Genomic DNA, 26,940 nt, shown 5'->3' on the forward strand with positions numbered 1-26,940 from the left:
GAACATAGAGCAGCTCCTGGTTATTGAATTTATTTCAGGACCAAGAGGCAGGTCACAAAGCCAATATTACCAAAGCTACAAGTAAAATGTAGAAACTATAAGCAAATGGAAAGACAAGATAGCTTGACTCTGTTTATATGCAGGTCGTGTTGCTTGAAGATGTCATTGCCTCTTAAAAAGACAAAATTATCTCAGAATACCTGTCATTTAAAAACAAGCAGAGGCTCCTGAGTGGTTCAGTCAGATGAGCATCTGACTCTTGATTTCAGCTTAGGTCATGATCTCAGGGTTGTGGGATCGGGCCTGCGTCTGGCTTTGAGCTCAGCTCGGAGTCTGCTTGAGATTCCCTCTCTCGCTCTCCTTCTGCACCTCCACCCACTCATGTGTGCATGTGCTCTCTCTCTCAAATAAATAAATATAATCTTTAAATAAACAAATAAATAAATAAAAACAAGCAAACAGGAAACCTAAAGTATCTACAGAAGTCTTAAGACTCTGGCTAACACAATGTTACAAACTAAATGGTTTTTCCTTTTGTGATTCACCTGATGCACTCTCCTCCTTGCGGAGCTGCTGGTCACAGAAATCCACCAGTGTCATGTAAGCATCTGTGAGGCTGGCTACAGGACCGTGGCCCCTGAGGGAAGGCTGGGCCTCTTCCTCAGCTGTCCGCACAGCCTCAGAAAGGTGATGGAATGCTCTCTGGTACAGACCTGCGATCACCTAGAATTCACAGAGGTCTCAGCTATGAACCTGTGAGTACAGCTTAAATTTTCTGGAAGAACTCTACTTTCTACTTGTGATGATACAGAAAGAATACTTGTGATTTGTGAGCCATGAGATAACACAGAAAGCTGGTTAAATGGAAAAGGGAGTCTGTCTGCCCTGATTCTGAAACAGTGAGTGATTCCAGTTTGATCCTCAGTACTTTTAAAACCCAGATGGCCCACTGGTCATGCAGAGCTGGCACCAAAGATCAATGGGGGGTCATGCAGCCTGTCAGGAACTGAAGAAGAGATGGAAGTTGGCGCTTTACCCTTACCGCCCTGCACAGATGTTGGTAGTAACATTGAGGAGGAAGAAGGTGAGGCTAACAACTAAAGTGAGGTGGGCATAGGGAGATAAGGAGAGGCTGCTAACTATGGAAAGAAAATACAAAATCATCTGAGAAAAGCTAGGCAAAGCAGACACTACATAAAAAAGTGGAAAAGGCTGGTTTGCTCCACAAGCTAATGGGACATCTGAATGGCGACTGGTGGTGAAATCCACTAACAAAATTCTTGGAAGAACTGTCCACATCAATCCAACACAAATTTCTCACTTTTAATACTAAAACAATCTATATTATTCAAATAAGCAGGAAACATATGGAGTAGGTCAGTTTTCCACATAAGAAACTTGGCTGTGCATAACTGTCAAATACATTTTCAAAACACAAAGCAATCATCATTTCTCCTTATTTCTTTTGTGTAGCTAGAAGGCTGCACATTACAGACGTACAACACACAAACACAAATTCACTCATTACCTTTTCTGCATTCTCTGAGCTGGATCCAGAAAGGTCCAAGATTCTTCTAGCCTTGCTTTCCTCGATTTCAGCAAGGCAGGTTGGCTCCCTGATGAGAGCATTAGCTATGATTCTATAAGTTGTACCCAAGAGAATATTCTGGTCATGGAAAGCCAGAACATTTTTGCTTAAGTAACTTGATGTGCTCTCACCTGTTGGATTAAAAAACACACACATACTCACACATGATTTTCTCAGAAATAAATGAATGCCATAAATTAAAAAAAGATACTCATAGTGTACAAAAGTTGTTTTCTATTAAGAAATTAAAATAAATCTTGTTAAGTATAAGAAACTGGCTTCAAACATTGGTTAGGGAATTTCTTGAACTCACATTAATGAAAAATGTTCTTTGTTAGCAGTGACTGTATCAAAGTCTACAGAGGCCAAGGTAATTAAAACACTGAATAAACTTTTATTCAAGCACCATCATTCTGCATTTTGTCAAAGCACCTAAATCTATTATAAAGGAAAGAAAATGTCTCTTTTTAATGCATTTGTGCATATATATTAATAACCAGAGTAGATTTTTAAGTTGCTAATGTGATTTATAGCTGATAAAACAACAGATACTGCTGCATGTAAAGGTCTAGTTCTATGTCTTACTCTGGGGAAGGAGCTTACCAGCCCTGGTCAAGCCTGCAGCTTACAGAGAAGGTACAAGAAGGGGCACAAAAAAGAAGGGGCTGTCACCCAGCAAGTCCCAACAACCATTCTGCCCTGCTCATCCATCCATGAAAATACTCTGCCAGATTACCCTCAGATACATGTTCAAAACTACTTGGCCCTACTATTTCACAAGGCAGTTACAAACTACAGCCATAGTATGACTACTAAAACTGTAGAATTATTATTAGGAGTACTGATGTTATCTTAGTATCAGCTAACTCCTCCTCCTCTCCTCCATTCCCCCCATCCAAAAACCCTAAAAATATTTAAGCAGTCATAAGGATGATTTTCTGATCCTGATAAATATGGAAGGCCTGCTTCTCCTATTTGCATTTTTACCGGGACTGATACGCTGATATAATTCCCTGCCATATGGTTGTGAGCACGGTCAGTAATAGTGCTGCTATGTACCCTGGGACATAGGGCAGCAAAGCAGATGCAGTGGATCCAAAACTCACATAGTGAAATTTTTTTCTCCCCTCAGTTTTGAAGGCTATGTTATAAAAAAAGAAAAGCTGAGGAGGAAAAAGGTGTTTCATGTTCAATTTTTTAAAAGGCAATTCTTGTAAGTAAACAAGGTTTTCAAAATAATTAAACTATTAGACCCATAATTTGCATTAAGTATTAAAGAAAAAAGCTTAATTTCAATTTTATTTGATCAGTAAAGAAATAAAATCTCCAAGTACCATATTCAATAGCATTATTAGGATACAAAGTACCTTGGCTCCAAATATTTAATAAGATTATTACAAGATTTAATTCCCAAATGTCAGATAAAGCAGCAAAAGAAGTTTTAAAAGACACAGAGATATAACATAAAATAGTACTGTTGAACTTATTTACATAGATAAGAACAGCCTCCTACCCAGCAAGGAGACTGTTTTCAGCGCCGTGAGAATCTGCTCAGGGCAGTTCTGGCCCTGGCTCCGGCTGTGGCTGAGCCGGCAGTAGCTCTGCACCCATTTCACCTGCCAGTCATCTCTTGTTTTTGACTCTCTATGAAGCTCCTTCAGTAGTTTCATGGCAAGTGAGAAACTGTGCTATAGAAGAGAGAAAGTGGTATGATAACACACAGGTGATTACTTAGAAATAAAATTATTTGACAGAAATTTTTAATTGGCCTGCTTCCCTTTTTGCATGATGTAACTCACCTTAGAGCAGCGAACCCATCTCCTCAGCTTAAATTATGTAGATGTCTTTTTATTTATCATGGGGATAGAATTCACATTTCAAGTGTACAGTTCTGTCTTTTAATACATTTATAAAGGTGGGCAACCATCACTACGATCTAGTTCCAGAACATTTGATCAACTCAAAAAGAAACCCTTTATCTATGAGCATTTGATCCCCATTCCCTCTAGCCATGGGCAAACCACTGAACTACTTACTGTATCTATGGATTTGCCTATTCTGGACATTTCCTATCAATGAAATCAGAAAGCATGGTGATTTTTATCTGTCTTCTTTCACCTAGCAAAGTCTTTTCCAGGTTTGCCCAAGTTACAGTGTGTATTCATACTTTATTCCTTCACATGGCCGAGTAATATTCTGTTCCATGGATAGAACACATTTATCCATTTATCTATTGATAGATTTTGGGGCTGTTTCCACCTTTTGAATACTACTACTGTAAACATCTACGTACAAATTTCTGTGTGGACATACACTTTCATTTTTCCTGCACACCTAGGAGTGGAAATGGTGGGTAACATGGTAACTCTATGTTTAACTTTTTGAGGAACTGTCAGACTGTTCTCCACAGCATCTGCACCATTTTACATTCCTATCATCAATGTATGAGGGTTTTAATTTCTCCACATCTTCACCAATACTTGTTATTGTCTCTTTGATTACAGTGGGTGTGAAGCTGTATCTTGTGTGGTTTTGATTTGCATTTTCCTAATAACTTATAATGTTGAACATCTTTTCATGTGCTTGTTAACCATCTGTATATCTGCTTTGGAGAAATGTCTATTTAGAATTCTTTGTCCATTTTCTAAGTTGGATTGTTTGAGTTTTTGTTGTTCAGTTATAAAGAGTTCCCTTATGTGTTCTGGGTAGTAGACCCTTATCAGATATTTTCTCACATTGTATGGGTTGTCTCATCACTTTTTTGAGTGTGTTATTTGAGGCACAGGAATTTCTAAATTTTGATGTATCATTTATCTATTTTTTTATTTGTTTGGTTGTTATGTGGATGTCTTTTAAGCTTTCTCTACCAAGTTTCAAAGACATTTTCATCAGACCCATGTTTTGTTCATTGCTATCCTTTCAACTACGTAGGCTAAAAACCTGAGCCATCCTCAACTGCATCCTCTCCATCATTCTTACTATCTCGGGGCTTCTTACATCACTTCTAGAGCATCTTTCACATTGTTTGCATTCCTACCACCGCTTTCCTAGTTTGAGACTTCACAGTCTCTCTGCTTTTTCCTCAGCAATCATCCATATAGATTCCAACTGAGCCACCATGTCCAAAGCAAACTGCAATTCCCAGCTTCTCACCTCCATGATTTTGTTTGAATATATCTTGTATCTGTACACCTTTTTCTCTTCTCAAAGTGCAAACCTTACCGTTTCCATAAAGCCCCATCCAAATGCCTTCTTCTCCAGCAAGCCCTCCTACCAGGCAGAATCTCTCCTCTTCTCCGGGCTTTCCTAGCATGGTGACCTCTTTTTTCTTCAACCATCTTGTGCTGTTGTTGGGTGGAAGTGCAGCTCTTGTTGTCTCGCTAGACAGTGATCACAAGAGCAGGAATAGTAGCTTCCCAACCCCGCCCCTGACATTGCTGGGTGCAGTTTCTTAGCCACACTGTGATCCTCATCACTACTCAGAACTTCCTCACCACCAAATTCCTAACCTCAAATCATAACCATTCTGACTACAAACCCACTCTACCCACCAAATTCTTGCTACGTTTGCTATATAACCTTAAGACCTCTGGTAACTTTACCTGCCTTCCTTTTGTTTCTGCTTCCTTCCATGTGCAATTAAGCCAGCCAGCTACTCACACCACTCTCTTTGCAATACTCTCAGATCACCGGCCTTTGTCCCTGTTATGCCCACCTGGCAAAACCACACTCTTGGGTACATCGAAGTGCATGCCTTGTCTGCTCCTCTACTCAGACTCACCAGAGACAGCACTGACAGTTCTTCCATGGCTCGCCAGCCCCTCCACCACAGCCCAGAATAACCCACCACTCCCCCACTATTCTCAGATCTCTTCAGCTCAGCCTCTGCAGAGGGCCTCACTGCCCGCTTCCCAGAGAGAACAGAGGAGTTCTTCCATTCACCTCTGCCTGAATCCTGTCCCCATCAACTCCACAAGAAATCCTATTTAACTAGTTATTCCTCACTGTATGTCCATTCTTTCCCTACCATTAAGCTTTAAACATCCCCAGTCTCCTCCAACCTAAAAATCCAAACCCTTCCCTGAGCCCACTTGCTCTTCCTCATCATGGCTTCCTTAGGAGCAGCCTGTGCTCACTGTCCCCATATCTCTACCCTTATCTTTCTTCTACCCACTATGATCGGACTTCTGCCTCAGTGAAATGGTTCTCACTGAAGTCAGCACAAGCCTCCCCTCCTCAATGCAAGGGCACTTTAGTCTCTGCACGCCTTTGTCCTCCTGGATAACAGGCACTGATGATTTCTGCCCCTCCCTGTGGGCTCAGCCTCTTGGTCATCCTCTAATGTCACAATCTGGTTTCAGCTCCTTTGGGGACACCTCTCCCTCTGCTCCTCCCAAAGCTGTAGGTCTGTTTTGGCAACTGGCCCTCGTCACTTTATCCACTCCTGTGGCTTCAGTGACAGTCCACGTGCCGATCACATTCATACCTCTATTGCAAGCACAGCTCTTTTTCGCCAAAACTTTAGATTTCTTTTTTTTTTTTTTAAGATTTTTATTTATTTATTTGACAGGGAGAAACACAGCGAGAGAGGAAACACAAGCAGGGGGAGTGGGAGAGGGAAAGCAGGCCTCCTGCAGAGCAGGGAGCCCGATGCGGGGCTCGATCCCAGGACCCTGGGATCATGACCTGAGCCGAAGGCAGACGCTTAACGACTGAGCCACCCAGGCACCCCAGAACTTTAGATTTCTTATGTACTAATTATCTAATAGAAATCACAACTTGCTTGTCTTAAAGGCCTCCCACATTCAATATGTCTTGAACTGAATGCACCATCTGCCCTACAAACTGCTCTTCTTCCTGCGTTCCCATCCACCCAGCTACACAGGCAGAAGCCTGGGAATCCTACTTTCCCCTCCTGAACAGAACCAGTCACAGTGCCTCATCCATGCCTTTTTCTTGAACTTGTACACTTATCTCTATTTCCCAGACTCTAACCTAGATTGGCTGCCCTTATCAATTACATGGACTAATACCGAAGCTGGGCAACCCTTTGCCCTTCCTCCAATCGTTTCTCTCATTACAGTCAAAACACTGTTTTAAAACTGTTTATCTGGGGTGCCTGGGTGGCTCAGTCAGTTAAGCGTCTGCCTTCGGCTCAGGTCATGATCCCAGGGTCCTGGGATTGAGTCCCACATCGGGCTCCCTGCTCAGTGGAGAGTCTGCTTCTCCCTCTGCCTCTCCCCCTCTACTCGTGCTCTCTCTCAAATAAATAAATAAATAAATAAATAAAATCTTAAAAAAAACCCCAAAAAACTGTTTATCCGGTCACCTCCATCCCAGGGCTTCCTGCACAAAGCAGCACAGCCATTAAGTAGGTGTTCAAGTTCAACTACCACTCCACTTAGGAAACCAAATGCCCAGGGTCATTCCTGGGTCTTCTACGTTATTCCCTCCATCATATTTCACCTTTCAGTTCCCAACTTAGATATGACCTCCAACTCCAGGAAGCTTTCTGTTCCCACAAGGCAAGTCAGGTGTCCTTCCCATGTGACTGTCCTTTAGTATTATCATACTATAATTGTTTGTCTACATGTCCATATTTTATTCAGCGTGGTATCTCCAGCACCTAATGTTGTGCTTGGTGATGAAGAGGCAAAACTCAAATTTCACTTCCACTTTTCAAGAGTTTTGAAGAGTATGGGCAGGTAAACTGAAACACACTGAAGGTTTTATGTAATCTTCAGACTGGAACTATTTTTTCTCTTCACCTCCAGTATTACTGGTATTGATAGCTCTTATTTATTATCAAAAAATTCCTAAGAAAAGCCACCGTGTCCTATAAAAGGTTTTTAGCGATCCTAGTGATTCTTACATGTTTCTAAATAATGTACTTGTGGCTCATTTCCTTCCTCTCTCTCATCAGGACCCTCCCCACTTTGGAGAAGTTTGAGCAGCACTAGGTAGCATGTGTTGTCTCTCTATCTGGCCCAAGTACCCTAACTTCCTGCTAAGAAGCCACACATACCCCTCCTTAGCTGTGTGCCTTGGAAGATGGCCCCAGCTGCAATTAGAGCTAATGAAAAGGATCTTCCTTCTTTCTGCAAGAAATAGAGAGACTGTTTCTAATTCCAAGAAAACATAGTGTAGAGGAAGGAAGATATGGAACATCTACAGCCATTTCCAACTAAAAAGGGTGAGCCTGGCGCTGCCAGAGGGACTCACTACGTAAGAATCGGAGGTCAAAACCAATATGGTAGAAGAGAGAACTGAGGGAGAGAAAGCAGGCCCCTGGTGATAATATTTCAGAGTATTTAAAAGCCAGATCTTCTAGACTTCTTTATTCATGGGAACTAATAGATTTCTTTTATTCACTTAGGCTGCTCTGTGTTGGGTTTTCTGTTATTTGAAATATAAAAATTCCTAACTGATACAACACCCATCTCAAAGAAAAACCTATAAATGAGCATTTAAACTTACAAACAGAAATATTAATTATTTCTACTGGAATAACATTCTTTGCTTTATAACAGCAATCTATTAATACAGGGTCATTAAAAGAGCAAGCTCCTCCAGTATATTAAAATGTGATTTAATTACATGAAAAGTGTGATTTAATATATTTAGTTTATATGTAAATTATAAGCAAAGTATACTTATTTTCAAGAAAGGATATTATCAAATGACATATTTCCACAAAATAAACCTAAATACAATTTGTAAATAACTGGAAAGCACTGATTTTGTTAAACAAGATCAAACCTGATGTTGGGTTTATTTTGCTTTTTAATAACAGAAAATAATTATTTTCTCATGATTAACAAGACACAGTAAACTTTAGAGCCTTCTGGATAATTTTAACTGTTTCTTCAATTTTACTTTCTTTTAAGGAGAAAAAATTACTACTCAATTACCTTTAAGCTTCAGATTTTAAGGAAAAGCTAAGTTAAAAAAACCAGCTAATTTAAGAAAATTCTGGTGCTACAGCAGAGGACCACAAATATAAGTACCCACCTGCTTTCTTGCACTTTCTACCATCTTCATTTTCATGGAGAACATACAGTTCTTAATCAGAGAACAGACCTCTTCTCCCTGCTCCTGAACTTCCACTGTATCACTAGAATCTCTATCACCATCCATGGACATACTATGATCACCAGGAGGAAGAGTAAGTTTCTCTTCTATTTTGCTGAGAAAGAAACATCTACACAAAAGAAAGAAAAATGAAAGTTAATGCCAGAGACTCATGAAAGAAATCTTTGACATATAGGAAGCTACTAGATGGCATTTACAGACAGAAATTCTACAGTTATTAAATTTTTGCTCATTTCTGGGGGTACCTGGGTGGCTCAGTCAGTGGAGAATCGGACTCATGATTTTAGCTCAGGTCAATCTCAGGGTTGTGGGATCGAGCCCTGTGTCAGGCTCTGCACTGAGTGGAGAGTTTACTTGAGAGTCTCTCTTTCCCTTTCCCTCTGACCCTCATCCACCTGCTCACACACTCTCTAAAAGTAAATAAATTAAAAAACATTTTTTTTTTGCTCATTTTTTAGACTGTAAATGTATACTCTAGGTACCAGACTCAATATCCATCTTTAATTAACCAACTCTTTTAAAAGATATTTTTCCAGATATCATTTATTGCCTATACCTCCACAAAATAAAGCATTTAAAATGCACAATGTTCTCTCTTAATGAATGGGTGACATGCCCTATGTTGGGCCAGAAGCCGTTTCTCTTTTCATATCTCCTAATCTAAGGTCCCTACCCCAAAGGTGAAACATGTAAAGCAGCAAACAGGTTAAAATCACTGGGGATATGAAAAGATAAGGCTGTATTGCTATAAAATTCTTTGTATTTGTATTGTAATTTACATATCTGACTGTTCTAGTGATTTCATTTTCATTATTTTCATGTCAATACCACTGACAAGGACCTTAACATATAAAATCCATCCCTGATCAATATCAACTAAGTTTTTTATTCATCCAGTGACTAATTTCCATTTTCTTAGAAACACTGTGGGCAGATAGACTAGCATGTCCCATATATCTCTTTCTTTTGTTCGTTGTAATTCCCAAGATACAAGCCTCTCTAGTCATCTATCTGCTTCTGTGTTCCTAGCCCTCTACCCAACACACAAGAGCCCCCCCTCCCAAGAGCTCCTGTTTTTTAAGCTTTCACTGTTTTTATTTAAAAGAATAAACAAGAAAAAGTGGTGTAAGATAGGTATTTGATAAATATTTGAGGAATAGGGCGCCTGGGTGGCTCAGTTGGTTAAGCGACTGCCTCCGGCTCAGGTCATGATCCTGGAGTCCCGAGTACCACGTCGTCGTCGGGCTCCCTGCTCAGTGGGGAGTCTGCCTCTCTCTCTGACCCTCCCCCCTCTCATGCCCTCTATCTCATTCTCTCTCTCAAATAAATAGATAAAATCTTAAAAAAAATATTTGAGGAATACTTATGAAACATGCTTTGAAACATAAATGTTACACTATCAGTATGAGTAAAGTGCCCTGGGTGCACAGAAATAGGAAGGGGGGGCAACAAGGTGAGGTGGATTAGTTTTCACAAAGTGAAAGACTTTTTCCTGGGCTTTGAAAAATGCATTTAATTTCATGTAGTAGAGGAGGTAAGGAAGTTCTAGATAGAAGAAACAAATTAAACAAAGGCAGAGAAGTGTTAGTGTGTGTGACATGTTCTTGTATCAGACTGGTGAGGCTGGAGCCAGGAAGAGAATCATCTTCCCCAAAATAACAGAATTCTCGCTCTTACATGACAGTGTATACATCCTACAGCCCATCCTTCTGCTGATAACACGCTGGATAAAATACCAAATACAACCACCCGAGATCGCTGAGAGTGAATACAAGATGGCAGACTGTGAGAAAAAAAGATGGCAGAGGAGTAGGGGACCCTATTTCAACTGGTCCCTGGAATTGAGCTGGATATCTACCAGACCACTCTGAGCACCCACGAAATCAGCCTGAGATGTAAGAAAATAGATCTGGATCTCTACAAACAGAGTATCGCAGGCGGTTGGTTTCAAGGTAGGAAGCGGGGAGCCCTGATTCTGCAGGCAGGTATCGGAGGATAAACGGCAGTGGGAGGGAGCATGGCCGTGGGGATCCTACACCACCGGTGAGTGACAGCCTCACGCGCTGGGGATGGAGCACAGACTCACAGACGGTACCGGCAGGGAAAGGACTTTAGGGCAGCCCCCCAGGATGGAAACCCGGAGAAGTGGGGTCACGCATGTGAACTGGGAGCGGCTGGCGTTTCAGAAGCACAAAGGGCAGAGACATGCCACGACCTGGAGGAAGGACTGGGAGAGCTGCAGAGGGGTGCACAATGCAGGACGCTGCACTTTATAGCAGCACAGACAGAAACGGGAGACAGTGTGGCCTAGAGAGCTCACTGAAGAACAGATTGTGATCTCTCTGCTCTGAGGCAAAGGGTTGGAAATGGTCTCTTCTGCTCTGACTCTCAGAAGAGACATGGAAAGCCGCCAGAGAACAAAAGCCCCAATAAACTGATTCCCACTGAGACCATCCACCGCCACAGGGGGGCAGGGCAACTCCGCCCAAACAGGGTTGCCTGAGTAACAGCACGGCAGGCCCCTCCCGCAGAAGACAGGCTAGGAAAACAAGAGGCCAGCAACCCTAAGGTCCCTAGAAAAAAGGTGCATCTGGCTTGGATTCTGGTCAATAATTTGGACTCTATATATTCCCTCAACCACCCATCAACAGAATGACTAGGAGGAGGAACCCCCAAATTAGAAGACTCAGAGATTATGATTTATGCCTCAGATTTACAAATGGATGCAGATATAACCAAGATGTTGGAGACGGAATTCAGGCTAGCAATTGTGAAGACAACAGCTAGAATGGAGTAATCAATTAATGGCAACATAGAGTCTCTAATGGCAGAAATGAAAGCTGAATTGGCAGAACTTAAAAATGCTATCAATGAGATCCAATCTAACCTAGATAATCTAACAGCTAGGGTATGTGAGGCAGAATAACAAATAAGCGACCTGGGAGACAATTTAAGAGATAAAAAGGGAAAAGAGGAGGCCAGGGAAAAACAACTCAGAATCCATGAAAATAGAACCAGAGAAATAAGTGACACCATGAAGCGTTCCAATGTCAGAATAATTGGAATCCTGGAGGGAGTGGAGAGAGAGAGAGGACTAGAAGATGTATTTGAGCAAATCGTCGCTGAGGACTTCCCTAATCTGGGGAATGAAACAAACATTTGTGTCCTAGAGGCAGAGAGGATCCCTCCCAAGATCAAGGAAAATAGGCCAACACCCCAGCATGTAATAGTAAAACTCGCAAATCTTAGAACCAAGGAAACCATCTTAAGGGCAGTTAGGGGGAAGACATTCCTTATGTACGGAGGGAGGAACATCAGAATAACGTTAGACCTATCCACAGAGACCTGGCAAGCCAGAAAGGCCTGGCAAGACATAATCAGGGTACTAAACGAGAAGAACATGCAGCCAAGAATACTTTATCCAGCAAGGCTGTCATTTAGAATGGATGGAGAGATTCAGAGCTTCCACGACTGGCAGAAACTGAGAGAATATGTGACCACTAAGCCAGCCCTGCAAGAAATATTAAGTGGGGTTCTATAAAAGGAGAAAGACCCCAAGAGTGATATAGAACAGAAATTTACAGGGACAATCTATAAAAACAATGTTTTCACAGGCAACATGATGACAATTAATTCATATCTTTCAATAATCACTCTCAACATGAACGGCCTAAATGCTGCCATGAAACGGCACAGGGTTACAGATTGGATAAAAAGGCAGGACCCATCCACATGCTGTCTACAAGAGATTCATTTTTTTTTTTTTTAAAGATTTTATTTATTTATTTGACAGAGAGACACAGCGAGAGAGGGAACACAAGCAGGGGGAGTGGGAGAGGGAGAAGCAGGCTTTCCCGCTGAGCAGGGATCGCAATGCAGGGCTCGATCCCAGGACTCTGGGATCATGACCTGAGCCGAAGGCAGACACTTAACGACCAAGCCACCCAGGCGCCCCATACAAGAGACTCATTTTGAACCTAAAGATATATCCAGACTGAAAGTGAAGGGATGGAGATCCATCTTCCATGCCAGCGGACCTCAAAAGAAAGATGGGGTGGCAATTCTTATATCAGACAAATTAGATTTTAAACTGAAGTCTGTAGTTAGAAACACAGAAGGACACTATATAATTCTTAAAGGGTTTATCCTACAAGAAGATCTAACAATTGTAAATATCTATGCCCACAACATGGGAGCAGCCATCTACATAAGCCAACTGTTAACCAAAATAAAGAGTCATATTGATAACAATACGTTAATTGTAGGAGGCCTCAATACTCCACTCTCAGCAATGCACAGATCATCTAAGCAGAAAATCAACAAAGAAACAAGAGCGTTGAGTGATACACTGGGCCAGATGGACCTCATAGATATATACAGAACATTCCACCCCAAAACAACAGAATGCTCATTTTTCTTGAGCATACATGGAACTTTCTCCAGAATTGACCACATACTGGGCCACAAATCAGGTCTCAACCGATACCAAAAGACTGAGATTATTCCCTGAATATTCTCAGACCACAATGCTTTAAAACTGGAACTCAATCACAAGAAGAAATTTGGCAGAAATTCAAACACTTGGACGCTAAAGACCACTCTGCTCAAGAATGTTTGGATCAAACAGGAAATCAAAGAACTTAAAGAATTCATGGAAATCAATGAGAACGAAAACACACCGGTCCAAAACCTATGGGATACTGCAAAGGTGGTCCTAAGGGGGAAATACATAGCCATCCAAGCTTCATTCAAAAAAACAGAAAAATCCCGGATTCACCAACTAACTCTACACCTTAAAGAACTAGAGACAAAGCAACAAATGATGCCTAAGCCACACATGAGAAGAGAAATAATTAAGATTAGAGCAAAGATCAGGGAATTAGAAAGCAGAAACACAGTAGATCAGATCAATGAAACTAGAAGTTGGTTCTTTGAAAGAATTAATAAGATCGATAAACCACTGGCCAGACTTATCCAAAAGAAGAGAGAAAGGACCCAAATTAATAAAATTATGTATGAAAAGGGAGATATCATGACTAACACCAAGGAAATAGAAACAATTATTAGAGATTATTATCAACAACTATATGCCAATAAACTGAGCAATCTGGATGAAATGGAGGCCTTCCTGCAACCTATAAGCTGCCAAGACTGAAAGAGGAAGAAACTGACAACTGAATAGGCCAATTACCAGTAACGAGATTGAAGCAGTGATCAAAAACCTCCCAAAAAACAAGACTCCAGGGCCTGATGGATTCCCTGGGGAATTCTACCAAACATTCAAAGAAGAAATAATATCTATTCTACTTAAGCTGTTTCAAAAAATAGAAACAGAAGGAAAACTTCCAAACTCATTCTATGAGGCCTGCATTACTTTAATCCCCAAACCAGGCAAAGACCCCATCAAAAAGGAGAATTTCAATCCGATATCCCTGATGAATATGGATTCCAAAATCCTCAATAAAATCCTAGCTAATAGGATCCAACAATACATTAAAAGGATCATCCACCACGACCAAGTGGGATTTATCCCCAGGAGGCAAGGGTGGTTAAACATTCGAAAATGAATCAATGTGACAGATTACATTAATAATAGGAGGAAGAACCATATGGTCCTCTCAATTGATGCAGAAAAAGCATTTGACAAAATACAACATCCTTTCCTGAAAAAACTCTTCAGAGTATAGGGAGAGAGGGAACTCTCCTCAAGTTCATAAAATCCATCTATGAAAAGCCCACAGCGAATATCATCCTCAATGGGGAAAAGCTGAAAGCCTTTCCCTTAAGATTAGGAACACGTCAAGGATGCCCACTCTTGCCACTATTGTTCAACATAGTACTAGAAGTCCTAGCAACAACAATCAGAAAAAAAAAGAAATAAAAGGTATTCAAATTGGCAAAGAAGAAGTCAAACTCTCTCTTTTCGCAGATGACATGATACTTTATGTGGAAAATCCAAAAGACTCCATCCCCAAATTACTAGAACTCATACAGCAATTCAGTAATGTGGCAGGATACAAAATCCATGCACAGAAATCAGCTGCTTTCTTATACACTAACAACGCAACTGTAGAAAGAGAAATTAGAGAAATGATTCAATTTACAACAGCACCAAAAACCATAAGATACCTCAGACTAAACCCAACCAAAGAGGTAAAGGATCTATACTCTAGGAACTACAGAACACTCATGAAAAAAATTGGAGAAACACAAAAAGATGGAAAAATAGTCCATGCTCATGGATCGGAAGAATAAACATTGTTAAAATGTCTATGCTACCCAGAGCAATCTATACCTTCAATGCCATCCTGATCAAAATTCCAATGACATTTTTCAAAGTGCTGGAACAAACAATCCTAAAATTTGTATGGACTCAGAAAAGACCCCAAATCTCCAATGAAATGTTGAAAAAGAAAAACAAAGCTGGGGGCATCCTGTTGCCCGACTTCAAGCTATATTACAAAGCCGTGATCACCAAGACAGCATGGTACTGGCAAAAAAACAGACATACAGACCAATGGAACAGAATAGAGAACCCAGACATAGACCCTCAACTCTATTGTCAAATAATTTTCGACAAAGCAGGAAAAAACATGCAATGGAAAAAAGACAGTCTCTTCAATAAATGGTGCTGGGAAAATTGGACAGCCACATGCAGAAGAATGAAACTCGACCATTCTCTAACACCATTCACAAAGATAAACTCAAAATGGATGAAAGACCTCAATGTGAGACAGGAATCCATCAAAATCCTAGAGGAGAACATAGGCAGGAACCTCTTTGACATCGGCCACAGCAACTTCTTTCAAGATACATCTCCAAAAGCTAGTGAAACAAAAGCAAAAATGAACTTTTGGGACTTCATCAAGATAAAAATCTTCTATACAGCAAAGGGAACAGTCAAGAAAACAAAGAGGCAACCCACAGAATGGGAGAAGATATTTGCAAATGACACTACAGATAAAGGGCTGGTATCCAAGATCTATAAAGAACTTCTCAAACTCAACACCCAAAAAACAAATAATCAAGTCAAAAAATGGGCAGAAGATATGAAAAGACACTTCTCTGAAGAAGACATACAAATGGCTAACAGACACATGAAAAAATGTTCATCATCATTAGCCATCAGGGAAATTCAAATCAAAACCACATTGAGATACCACCTTACACCAGTTAGAATGGCAAAAATGGACAGGGAAAGAAACAACAAATGTTGGAGAGGTTGTGGAGAAAGGGGAACCCTCTTACACTGTTGGTGGGAATGCAGGTTGGTACAGCCACTTTGGAAAACAGTGTGGACGTTCCTCAGAAAGTTAAAAATAAGGCTACCCTATGACCCAGCAATTGCACTACTGGGTATTTACCCCAAAGACACAGATGTAGTGAAAAGAAGGGCCATATGCACCCCAATGTTCATAGCAGCAATGTCCGCAATAGCCAAACTGTGGAAAGAGCCGAGATGCCCTTCAACAGATGAATGGATAAAGAAGATGTGGTCCATATATACAATGGAATATTACTCAGCCATCAGAAAGGATGAATACCCAACTTTTACATCAACATGGATGGGACTGGAGGAGATTATGCTAAGTGAGAAAGTCAATTATCATATGGTTTCACTTATTTGTGGAACATAAGGAATAGCATGGAGGACATTAGAAGAAGGAAGGGAAAAATGAAGGGGGGGGGAATCAGAGGGAGAGATGAACCATGAGAGACTATGGACTCTGAGAAACAAACAGAGTTTTAGAGGGGAGGGGGCAGGGGGGTTGGGTTAGCCCGGTGATGGGTATTAAGGAGGGCACATATTGCATGGAGCACTGGGTGTTATACGAAAACAATGGATCCTGGATCACCACATCAAAAACTAATGATGTATTTTATGGTGACTAACATAACATAATAAAATTAAAAAAAAAACCAAGATGGCAGACTTATGTGCAGGGAGGCCAAAGGTGACTGCCATTAGGATGAGTTTTTGTTTTCTTTTTTTTTTTTTTTTAATATTTTATTTATTTATTTGAGAGAGAGAGAATGAGAGAGAGAGAACACATGAGAGGGGATAGGGTCAGAGGACGAAGCAGACTCCCTGCCGAGCAGGGAGCCCGATGCGGGACTCGATCCAGGGACTCCAGGATCATGACCTGAGCCGAAGGCAGTCGCTTAAACAACTGAGCCACCCAGGCGCCCGAGTTTTTGTTTTCCTTTCTTTTTCCAGTTTTTCCATGAGGGTAACCATGGCTGATAAGGGGTATGGTAGCCAGAGTGGCTAAGATTCCGAAAGGAATCCTGCTGTATTCTGCCTGGAGAAACCTGCAAGGGAACCTAGGCAGACCAAAGGTTGTAGCGGGAATCCTGGAAGTGAGGAGCCAGAGAAGAAGCCCTCTAATTCTATAAATGAAGCCACACAAGTTTCAGCCTGCCTCCTGAAATATGCATGTGTAGGACTGACTGTAAACAGTGAAGGAAAGGCTTGAGTCCTGAACTAAGATGTAAATCAAGAAGGCAAGACACAGTCCACTATCCAAATCTAACTGGGCTAACTGCTTGCTAAAGCAATAATTCCTCAGAATTATAATAGAGCTCAGAGTCTACACAAGATAATATTAACAATTTCTAAGATCCAAAATTACTTGATATACAAAGAACCAGGGAAATGTATCCATTCTCGGTAGAAAAGACAGTCAACAGATTCAACTCTGAGATGACCCATATGCTGGAATGATCATAAAGGACCTTAAAGCAGCTATTTTTTAAAAAAATTTTATTATTTTAGAAGGAGAGTGAGTGAGTGAGCAGGGAGGGGTGGGAGTGGTAGAGGGGGAGGGAAAAGGACAAGCAGACTCCACAATGAGTGCAGAGCCTGATCTCACAACCTTGAGATCATGACGTGAGCTGAAACCAAGAGTCAGACGCTTAACCGAATGAGCCACCCAGGCACCCCAAGCAGCTATTTTAACGATGCTCCAAGAGGTCAAAAAAATAACATGAAATAATGGAAAGGCTTTTTAAGTTATCTTAAACTATCTCAGTAGGAAAAAGTAAGTATTAAAAAGCCAAATGGAAATTTTACAACCGAAAAAATAAACTAATTAATAAAAAATTTGCTACATAAACTTAAAAGAGGAATTAAGACAAAAGAGGAAAATGACAGTGATCTGAAGACAGTTCAATAGAAATGATCTAATCTGAAGAATAAAGAGAAAAAAAGATTGAATAAAAATGAACAGAGCTTCAGGGACCTGTGTAAGACAATGTCAAAAAGTCTAATATATATATAATGGGCACCCCACAAAGACCGAAAAATTGGAGCAAAAAATATTTGATGAAAAATAACAGAAAATTCCCCAAATTTAGTGACATAAATGTACAGATTTGAGAAGCTCAGCAAACCTTAAGCAGGTAAATTCAAAGGAAAGTATACCTAAACACATCATAATCAAACTGCTGATAGCCAATGATAAAAAAAAATCCTGAAACCAGTCAAAGAGTATGATAGATTACATACAGGGGAACAACAATTTGAATAATCATTACTTTCTCTTTAGAAACATGGAGGGCAAATGATACTGCTGAGGAGGAAGGGGGATCCACCCAGAATTCGATATCCGCAGAAAACATTCTTCAGGAAACACAGTGAAATAAAGATATCTTCAGATAGAGGAAAACTAAGAGAATTCATCAAAGGCAGACCTAAACTACAAGAATTGCTTAAAGGAAAATTTTCAACTAAAGGTAAATGATATTGGAGGAAAACTAGGGTCTTTACAAATAATGAGCATCAGAAATAGTAAGTATAAAATGACTTTTTCTCTCCTCTAAGTTCTTTCAAATATGTATGACTTTTTTTTTTTCTTAAAGATTTTATTTATTTATTTGAGAGAGAGAGAATGAGAGAGAGAGAACACATGAGAGGGGATAGGGTCAGAGGACGAAGCAGACTCCCTGCCGAGCAGGGAGCCTGATGCAGGACTCGATCCAGGGACTCCAGGATCATGACCTGAGCTGAAGGCAGTCGCTTAACCAACTGAGCCACCCAGGCGCCCCTGACTGCTTTGTTTTATATATTAAAGCAAAAATATAATATTATCTATTAGTGTTTTCACTATATGCTACGTCATACATTATATCGACATATAATAATAAAAAGGACATTTCATCAGGAAGACCTAGCAATTACTGATATGTATATGCCTAATAACAAAGTTCAAAATACAATAAGTAAAACTAGAATTAAAGAGAAAAATAGACAATTTCACAAAGTAAGAGATTTTGAAATCCCTATGTATCTCAGCAGCTGATGGGATAGACAAAAAAATCAATAAAGACATAGAGTTCTGAAAACTACCATCAACCACCTTGATCTAATTGAAATTTATAAACATTACATCTAAGAACAGCATAATATACAGGATTTTCAAGTACACATAGTATATTTACTAAAATAGACCATATGTTAAACTGTAAAACAAGTCTCAATAAATTTTAAAAAGCTAAAACCATGCAGAGTGTGTTTTGTGACCACTGTGGAATTGAGAAATTAATAAGAGACAAAAAACCCTCACCTATTTGGAAATTAAACAAAGCACTTATAACTATTCCAAGGATCAAAAATGAAATCACATGAGAATTAGAAAATATTTTTTAAGATTTTATTTATTTATTATTTATTTAATTTATTTTAGAGAGAGCACATGTGCAAGCTGCGTGGTGGGGTGGGTGGAGAGGGAGAAAGAATCTCAAGCAGAATCTCAAGCAGACTCTGCTGAGTGCAAGGCCTGATATGGGGCTTGATCCCATGACTCTGAGATCATGACCTGAGCCAAAATCAGGAGTCAGACACTCAACCAACTGAGCCACCCAAGAGCCCCAGAGAATTAGAAAATATTTTAAACTAAGTGATAATGTAAATACTATATATCAAAATTTGCAGTATGCAGCAAGCAGAGCTTAGAGGGATGCATGTAACTTTAAATGTTTAGATGAGGGGAAAAAAGTATAAAATCAACCATCAAAGTTTCCACCTTAAGAAACTAAAAAAAGAAGAGCAAAGTAAGTCAAAAGTAAGTTGAAAGAAGAAAATACTAAAGATGAGACCAGAAATCAATGAAATAGAACACAGATACTAAAGAAAATTAGCAAAGTCAAAAGCTGGTCCTTTGAGAAGATCAACAGAATTGACAAACCTCTAGCTAGACTGATCAAGAAAAAACAGAGAACACAAATCACCAGTATCAGGAGTGAAAAAGGGGTTCCCACCACAGATACTGCAAGTAATAAAAAAATAAGAGAATAATATGAGCAACTTTATGTGAACAATTTGACAACTTAAATGAAATGGAAAAATATAGTGAAAAATACAATTTAATAAAATCGACACAAAAAGAAATAGAAAATTTAAATAGCCCCATCTACCGAAGAAATTACATGCATTATCAAAAATCTTACCTAAGGAAAACTACTAATGTCTCACTGGTGAATTCTATCAAATATTCATGTAAGAAATAAGAAGGATCTTCTTACATAAACTTTTTCCAAGAAGAAAGAAGGGAACATGTCCAACTTATTTTATAACCTAATACCAAAACCTGACAAAGACATTATAAAAAAGAAAATTACAAACCAATATCCCACTTGAATATACACAATAAAATTCTTAACAAAATGTTAGCAAATCTGAGAATATATAAAAAGGATCATTGTAATGACACAAGATTTACCCTCAAAATGCAACATTTGTTTCATATTCAAAAATCAGTCAATGTAATAAACTACAAGGAAGACTGGCACCACCAAGATGGTGACATAGGTCAGTCTTGACTTCAGTCTCCCTCAAAAAACAAAAACAAAAACAAAACCAAACAAAACCAACTAACTACTATTCATAGACAAGACACCATTGAGAAAATCTTAGAACACAGGGATAAGCCTGAAACACCACAGAGACTCAGATGGATCACATAGGAAGAGAAAAAGAAGTAGCTACTGTATGACTGTATGGTCCCTACCTCAGGATGGGACAGTACCACACCAAGAGGGCTCTGCCCCCAAGTCTGAAGTTTTTCCAGTAGGAAAAATGTCCTCCCCGAGAGGGACATCTAGTTTGCAAATCAGGAAGCCCGCTTGGGTCTCATCTCTTAGGGATCATGAAGGAACCTGCAGCAGGACTTGATGACTGGGAATCAGACTGTGACAGAAAGGGGGTTTGGGCTTACAGCAACCAGCACTCAGATCTTGGCAGACTGAGTTCCTATTCATAGCAGTGCCCAAGTAGAAATTCTAACCAGTGGCTTGGCTTATCTGTGGAGCCAACACAGTGGCCCAGTCTGACCAGGGAAGTAGGCAGGGCACAGGTCTGCCTGATGTTAGACCCCAAACAACAAGCTACTCTGCCAGGGGAGGGAAGCTAATTTATAGCTCCACCTATTTCTGAGTGTCACTCTTGGTTCTGTCCTACCTGACCATGAAACTTGATTAGAGCACCTAGGAAGCTGCTTAACCCAGCAGCACTGGGGCAGAAAGTCCACACAAGCAGAGAGTCCTGCCTGTTTACAGAGCCAAGCCAGTGGCCCCAACTGCTGCACAGTTCTGCCTAATTTGCTTCCCAAATAAGAGCCTTGCCTGCTTTGGTATCTGTTCCATGTCCCCCATCCATGCAGGGAAGGTAATTAGCCCCACCCACTGATGAATACAGCCTCCAACCCTGCCAATCCTATCCAATCCCAGTTCCTGGGAATCTGTGAAGCTAACCCTTCAACTCCTATTAAATTGGCACTTGAATGGAGAGCCAGATCAGCAGCCCTGTGTCTACAGAGGCAATATGGTGACCCCATCTGACTAGAGCTTGGTGCACAGTTCTGCCTGATTTGGTCTCCTAAACAAAGACCCTTGCAAGCCCTAAGGGCCTGTTCTGAAGTCCCAACCAGACAAGGAAGTGACTTTATAGCCCCACCACTGCTGAATACAGCCTCCAACCTAACCAGAGCTGACCAGGAATCTGCATAGTCCATCCTGCAACTGTGATTATAGCAGCACTTCAGCAGAGCACCTGATGGGTGGCCCTATCCATCTATAGAGCCAGGACAGTGGCCCACCAGGCCACAGAACTTGGTACACAGGTCTGCTTAATATGGTTCCCAAACAAGAAACTTGCCCATCTTGGGGCTTGTATAATGACCCTGCATGGGCAGGGAAACTCATTTGTTTAAACCCACTACTGAATAGAACCTTCAGCTTGCCTGCCCATGGAATCTAACCAGAGTACACAGGAAGCTGTGTAGCCCATCCCATAGCTCCACTTACAGTAGTACTTGAGCAAAGAGAATAGCCAGTACTTCTCCCTCTCTGCAGGGCAAAATGTGGCCCCCTCTGGCAGGAAAATGCAGCGTTCATCCCTGCCCGATTTGGGCCCCCAAACAAAGCTCTGCTGGCCTTGGGGCCAATTTGCTGTCCCACCTTGGGGTGAGGGGAAGCTAATTCAGAGCCCTGCCCACTGCTGAGTATAGTACCTAGTCCTGACTGTCTAGAACACTGACCAGAGAAGAAAGGAAACTGCAGAGACCATCCTACAGCTGCACTTCAGCAGGGAAACAAGTCAGCAGTTCTTTTCAGTTGTTTGCAGCCAGTGGCAACCACCCTACCCCAACTGCAGAACCTGGGCAGTGGCCTCACCCTAAAACATATCCTAAGATAATCCCCACCTGCTCAAGGATGCTACCAGCTGACACATCCAGAACCCCAAGCTGAGCTGACTGGTGAAGGACTGTTTCTGTCAAAGCAAACCTGTAAAGTCTGGAGGAAGAGACAACTTACTCAATTGTGCAGACACCAATGTAAGAAATCAGGATCATGAAATATCAGATAAACATGACACCACCAAAGGAAAATAACAAAGCTATAATAAATGACCCTAAAGATATGGAGATCTATGAAATGTCAGAAAAAGAATTCAGAGTAATACTTTTATAGAAATTTAGTGAACTACAAGAATAGAGAAACAGACAATTAAATGAAATTAGGAAAACAATGCATGAACAAAATGAGAAGTTCTATAACAACAACAACAAAATAAAACAAAACAAAAACCAAAAAACCAGTAATCCTAGAGACAAAGGATACTAAGACTGAATTGATGAATTCACTAGAAAGCTTCAAAAGCAGACCTGACCATGCAGAAGAATCAGTGAAATCAACCAGAGAAGCCCCCTCCCCCCCCCAAAAAGATAAAGATAAAGAGTAAAGAAAGTCTATGGACTTATGGGGCAGCAAAATGAAATAATAAACCCATTATGGGAATGCTAGGAGAAGAGAAAGGGACATAAAGTATATTTAAAACAATAATGGCTGAAAACTTCTCACAAACCTGAGCAGAGAAATGGATTTCCAGATCCATGAGGCCCAAGGGACCCCAAATAGATTGAATCTGAACAGGGCTACACCAAGACACATAATTAAATTATCAAAAGTCAAAGACAGACTTTCTGAAAGTAGCAAAAGTGACACATCATATACAAGGGAACCTCCATATAAGACTATAGGTGGAGTTCTCAAAAGAAACTTTTCAGGCCAGAAGACAATGGAATGATATATTCAAAATATTGAAAGAAAAAGCCTGTCAACCAAGAATACTATACCTGGCAAACGTGTCCTTCAAAAATGAAGGAGAAATAAAGACTTTCCTGAACAATCAGAAGTTAAGGGAGTATATTCACCACTAGACCTGGCTTATAAGAAATGCTAAAGGGAGGGGGTGCCTGGGTGGCTCAGATGGTTAAGCGTCTGCCTTTGGCTCAGGTCATGATCCTGGAGTCCCGGGACTGAGTCCCACATCGGGCTCCCTGCTCAGCGGGGAGTCTGCTTCTCCTCCCTCTGACCCTCCTCCCTCTCCTGCTCTCTGTCTCTCGTTCTCTCTCTCTCAAATAAATAAATAAAATCTTAAAAAAAAAAAATGCTAAAGGGAGTTCTTCAAGTAGAAATAAACCACTGCTAATTAATATCATAAAACATGTGAAGTTATACAAAACTCACAGGTAATGGTAAATATAGAGCCAAAGAAAGATTCTCTAATATGGTAATGGTGGTAATTCACTTATAATGCTGTTTAAATTAAAAAAAAAACAAATGTATTAAAAACCATAACTACAGTAATCTGTTATTAGATGCACAATGTAAAAATATATAAATTATAACATCAACAACCTAATACGTGAGGAGCATGAGGAAGTAAAAGTGTAAAAATTTAAAAATGCTATCACAGTTGTCAGCTTATAATAGGATATTATAAGGTACTTTATGTAAGTCTCATGGTAAACACAGAGGAAAGGCCTTAGTAATTACAAAAGATCATGATAAAGAAGTCAAAGTATATCCATACAAACAGTCATCAAATCACAAAAGACAGCAAGATAAGAAGGAACAATAGATCTACAAAACTGTCAGAGAACAAAATGGCAAAAGTAAGCCCTTACCTATCAATAACTACTTTAAATGTAAATGGATTAAATTCTCCAATCAAAAGACAGAGAATGGCTGAATTAATAAAAAAACAAAATCCAACAATATGCTGCACACAAGGGACTCACTTTAGCTTTAAAGACAACACTGATTGAGAGTGAAGGCATAGAAAGAGATATTTCAAGCAAATGGTAACCAAAAAAAAAAAAAAAAAAAAATCAGAGGTAGCTATACTAAATCTGACAAAACAGACCTTAAGCTAACCAGAGTAAAAAGATGCAAAGAAGGTCATTATATAATGATAAAGTGGTCAATCCATCAAGAAGATATAACAATTGTAAATATTTAGGCACCTAACACTGGAGCACGCAAATATATAAAGCAAATACTAAAAGGAAAATTAGAGAATAATACAGTAATAGTTGGAGACTTTAATATCTCACTTTCAAAATGGACAGATCATTCAGAGAGTCAATAAGGAAACAGTGTTTGTGCACAACACTATAGACAAAACTATAGACTACAGACCTAACAAACATAAACCATGGAGAAAAAGCGTATGATCAATTAAATAGATGCAGAAAAAAAGCATTTGATAAAATTCAACACCCATGCATTCGTTAGAAAAGTAAAAATGCTGAAGAAGCTCAAGTTTGAATTGGGAAAGCTCATGGAGCTTCATGGTGAAGGTAGTAGTTCTGGAAAAGCTTCTGGGGATGAGACTGGTGCTAAAGTTGAACGAGCTGATGGATATGAGCTACCAGTCCAAGAATCTGTTTAAAAGTCAGACATTTAATGGTGACAAATAAAAAATCATATTTGTGATGTTAAAAAAAAAAAGAAAAAGATAAAACTCAGAAAATATGAACAGCAAATAACTGGAACACTGCTGAAAAACATAAAATACCTAGGAACAAATCTAACAAAAGACATCTAAGAATCCTTATCAAAAAAAAAAAAGTCACTGAAATTAAAGGAAGAGGTAAAACTTTTACTTTTTGCAGGTGACATAACACTATATACAGAAAACGATAAAGATGCCAACAAAAAAACTATTAGCAGTATTAAATGAATTCAGTAAAGCTGTAGGATACAAAATTAATATACAGAAACCTATGGCATTTCTATACACTAATAATGAAGTAGTAGAAAGAGAAATTAAGAAAACAATCCTATTTACAAATAAATACACTGTAAGGAATAAAATATCTAGGAATAAACTTAACCAAGGAGGTGAAAGATCTGTACTTGGAAAACTATAAAACACTGATTAAAAAAAATGGGGGTGCCTGGGTGGCTCAGTAGTTAAGCATCTGCCTTCGGCTCAGGTCATGATCCCAGGGTCCTGGGACCGAGCCCTACATTGGACTCTCTGCTTGGCAGGAAGCCTGCTTCTCCCTTCCCCCCCACCCCCCGCTTCTGTTCCCTCTCTCACTGTGTCTCTGTCAAATAAATAAATAAAATCTTTAAAAAAAAAAAAAATGAACAGGACAGAAACTAATGGAAAGATATTCCATGCTCATGGATTAGAAGAACCAGTCTTATTAAAATGTCCATACTACCCAAAGCAATCTACAGATTTAATGCAATCCCTATCGAAATATCAAAAACATTTTTCACAGAACTAGAACAAATAATACTAAAATGTGTATGGAACCATGAAAGATCTCAAATAGCCAAAACAATCTTGAGAAAGAAGAATAAAGCTGGAGGTATCAGAATCCAAGATTTCAAGATATACTACAAAGCTACAGTAGTCAAAGCAGTATTGTACTGGCACAAAAACAGACACACAGATCAATGGAACAGAACAGAAAGTCTAGAAATAAACCCACCCTTACCATATGGTCGATTAACCTATGAAAAAGGAAGCAAGAATATACAACGGGGAAAAGACATGATGCTGGGAAAACTGGTCAGCTACATGCAAAATGTGAAACTGGACGACTTTCTTAAAACATACACAAAAATAAACTGAAAATGGATTAAAGACCTAACTATGAGACCTGAAACCATAAAACTCCTAGAAGAGAACACAGGCAGTAATATCTTTGACATCAGCCATAGAAACAATTTTCCAGATGTCTCCTCTGGCAAGGGCAACAAAAACAAAAATAAACTATTGGGACTATACCAAAATAAAAAAACTTTTGTACAGTGAAGGAAACCACTGACAAAACAAAAAGGCAACCTAATGAATGGAAGAATATGTTTGCAAATGACATATGTGATGAGTTAATATCCAAAATATATAAGAACTTACACAACTCAACACCAAAAAAGCAAATAATCTGATTTTAAAAATGGTCAGATGACCTGAATAGACATTTTTCCAAAGAAGACATACAGATGGCCAACAGACACACGAAAAGATGCTCAAAGTCGCTCATCATCAGGGAAATGCAAGTCAAAACCACAATCAGTAAATAAATAAATAGAGAAGAGAAGGCTCTTCCTTACATTAAGAGGTAGACCTCATTGTCTACACCTGTCTACACCTGTCAGAGTGATCAAAATAAAACACACAAGAAATAACAAGTATTGGTGAGGATGTGGAGAAAAAGAAACCCTCATGCACTGTTGGTAGGAATGTAAACTGGTGCAGCCACTGTGGAAAACAGTATGGGGGGGGGTTTCTCAAAAAATTAAAAACAGAGCGTCCATGTGATCCTGGAACTTCACTACTGGGTATCTGAAGAAAACGAAAACACTAATTTGAAAAGACATCTGCACTCCTATGTTTAATGCAGCATTATTTACAATAGCCAAGATATGGAAGCAACCTAAGTGTCTGCTGACGGATGAAT

General features: G+C 39.7%; 1 protein-coding gene across 5 annotated transcripts in view; it reads right to left on the bottom strand.

The window, feature by feature from the left end:
• PRKDC (protein kinase, DNA-activated, catalytic subunit) overlaps positions 1 to 26,940 on the bottom strand; it is a 243,275-nt gene that overhangs the window by 22,024 nt on the left and 194,311 nt on the right. For 4 of the 5 annotated variants that reach the window (XM_035011118.1, XM_035011120.1, XM_035011117.1 and 1 more), the window contains 4 exons: positions 8,600 to 8,789; positions 3,102 to 3,276; positions 1,529 to 1,719; positions 546 to 723 (listed from right to left, as the gene is read on the bottom strand). In XM_035011118.1, the coding sequence (XP_034867009.1) occupies positions 546 to 723; positions 1,529 to 1,719; positions 3,102 to 3,276; positions 8,600 to 8,789 (734 nt within the window). Of the gene's footprint in view, positions 1 to 545; positions 724 to 1,528; positions 1,720 to 3,101; positions 3,277 to 3,328; positions 4,969 to 8,599; positions 8,790 to 26,940 lie in introns of those variants that run through there. The other variant, XM_035011121.1, reaches the window with a different exon arrangement.

Source organism: Mirounga leonina, unplaced genomic scaffold (assembly GCF_011800145.1).
Source record: "Mirounga leonina isolate KUSES-001 unplaced genomic scaffold, KU_Mleo_1.0 Mir_165, whole genome shotgun sequence".
Classification (NCBI taxonomy): Eukaryota; Metazoa; Chordata; class Mammalia; order Carnivora; family Phocidae; genus Mirounga; species Mirounga leonina.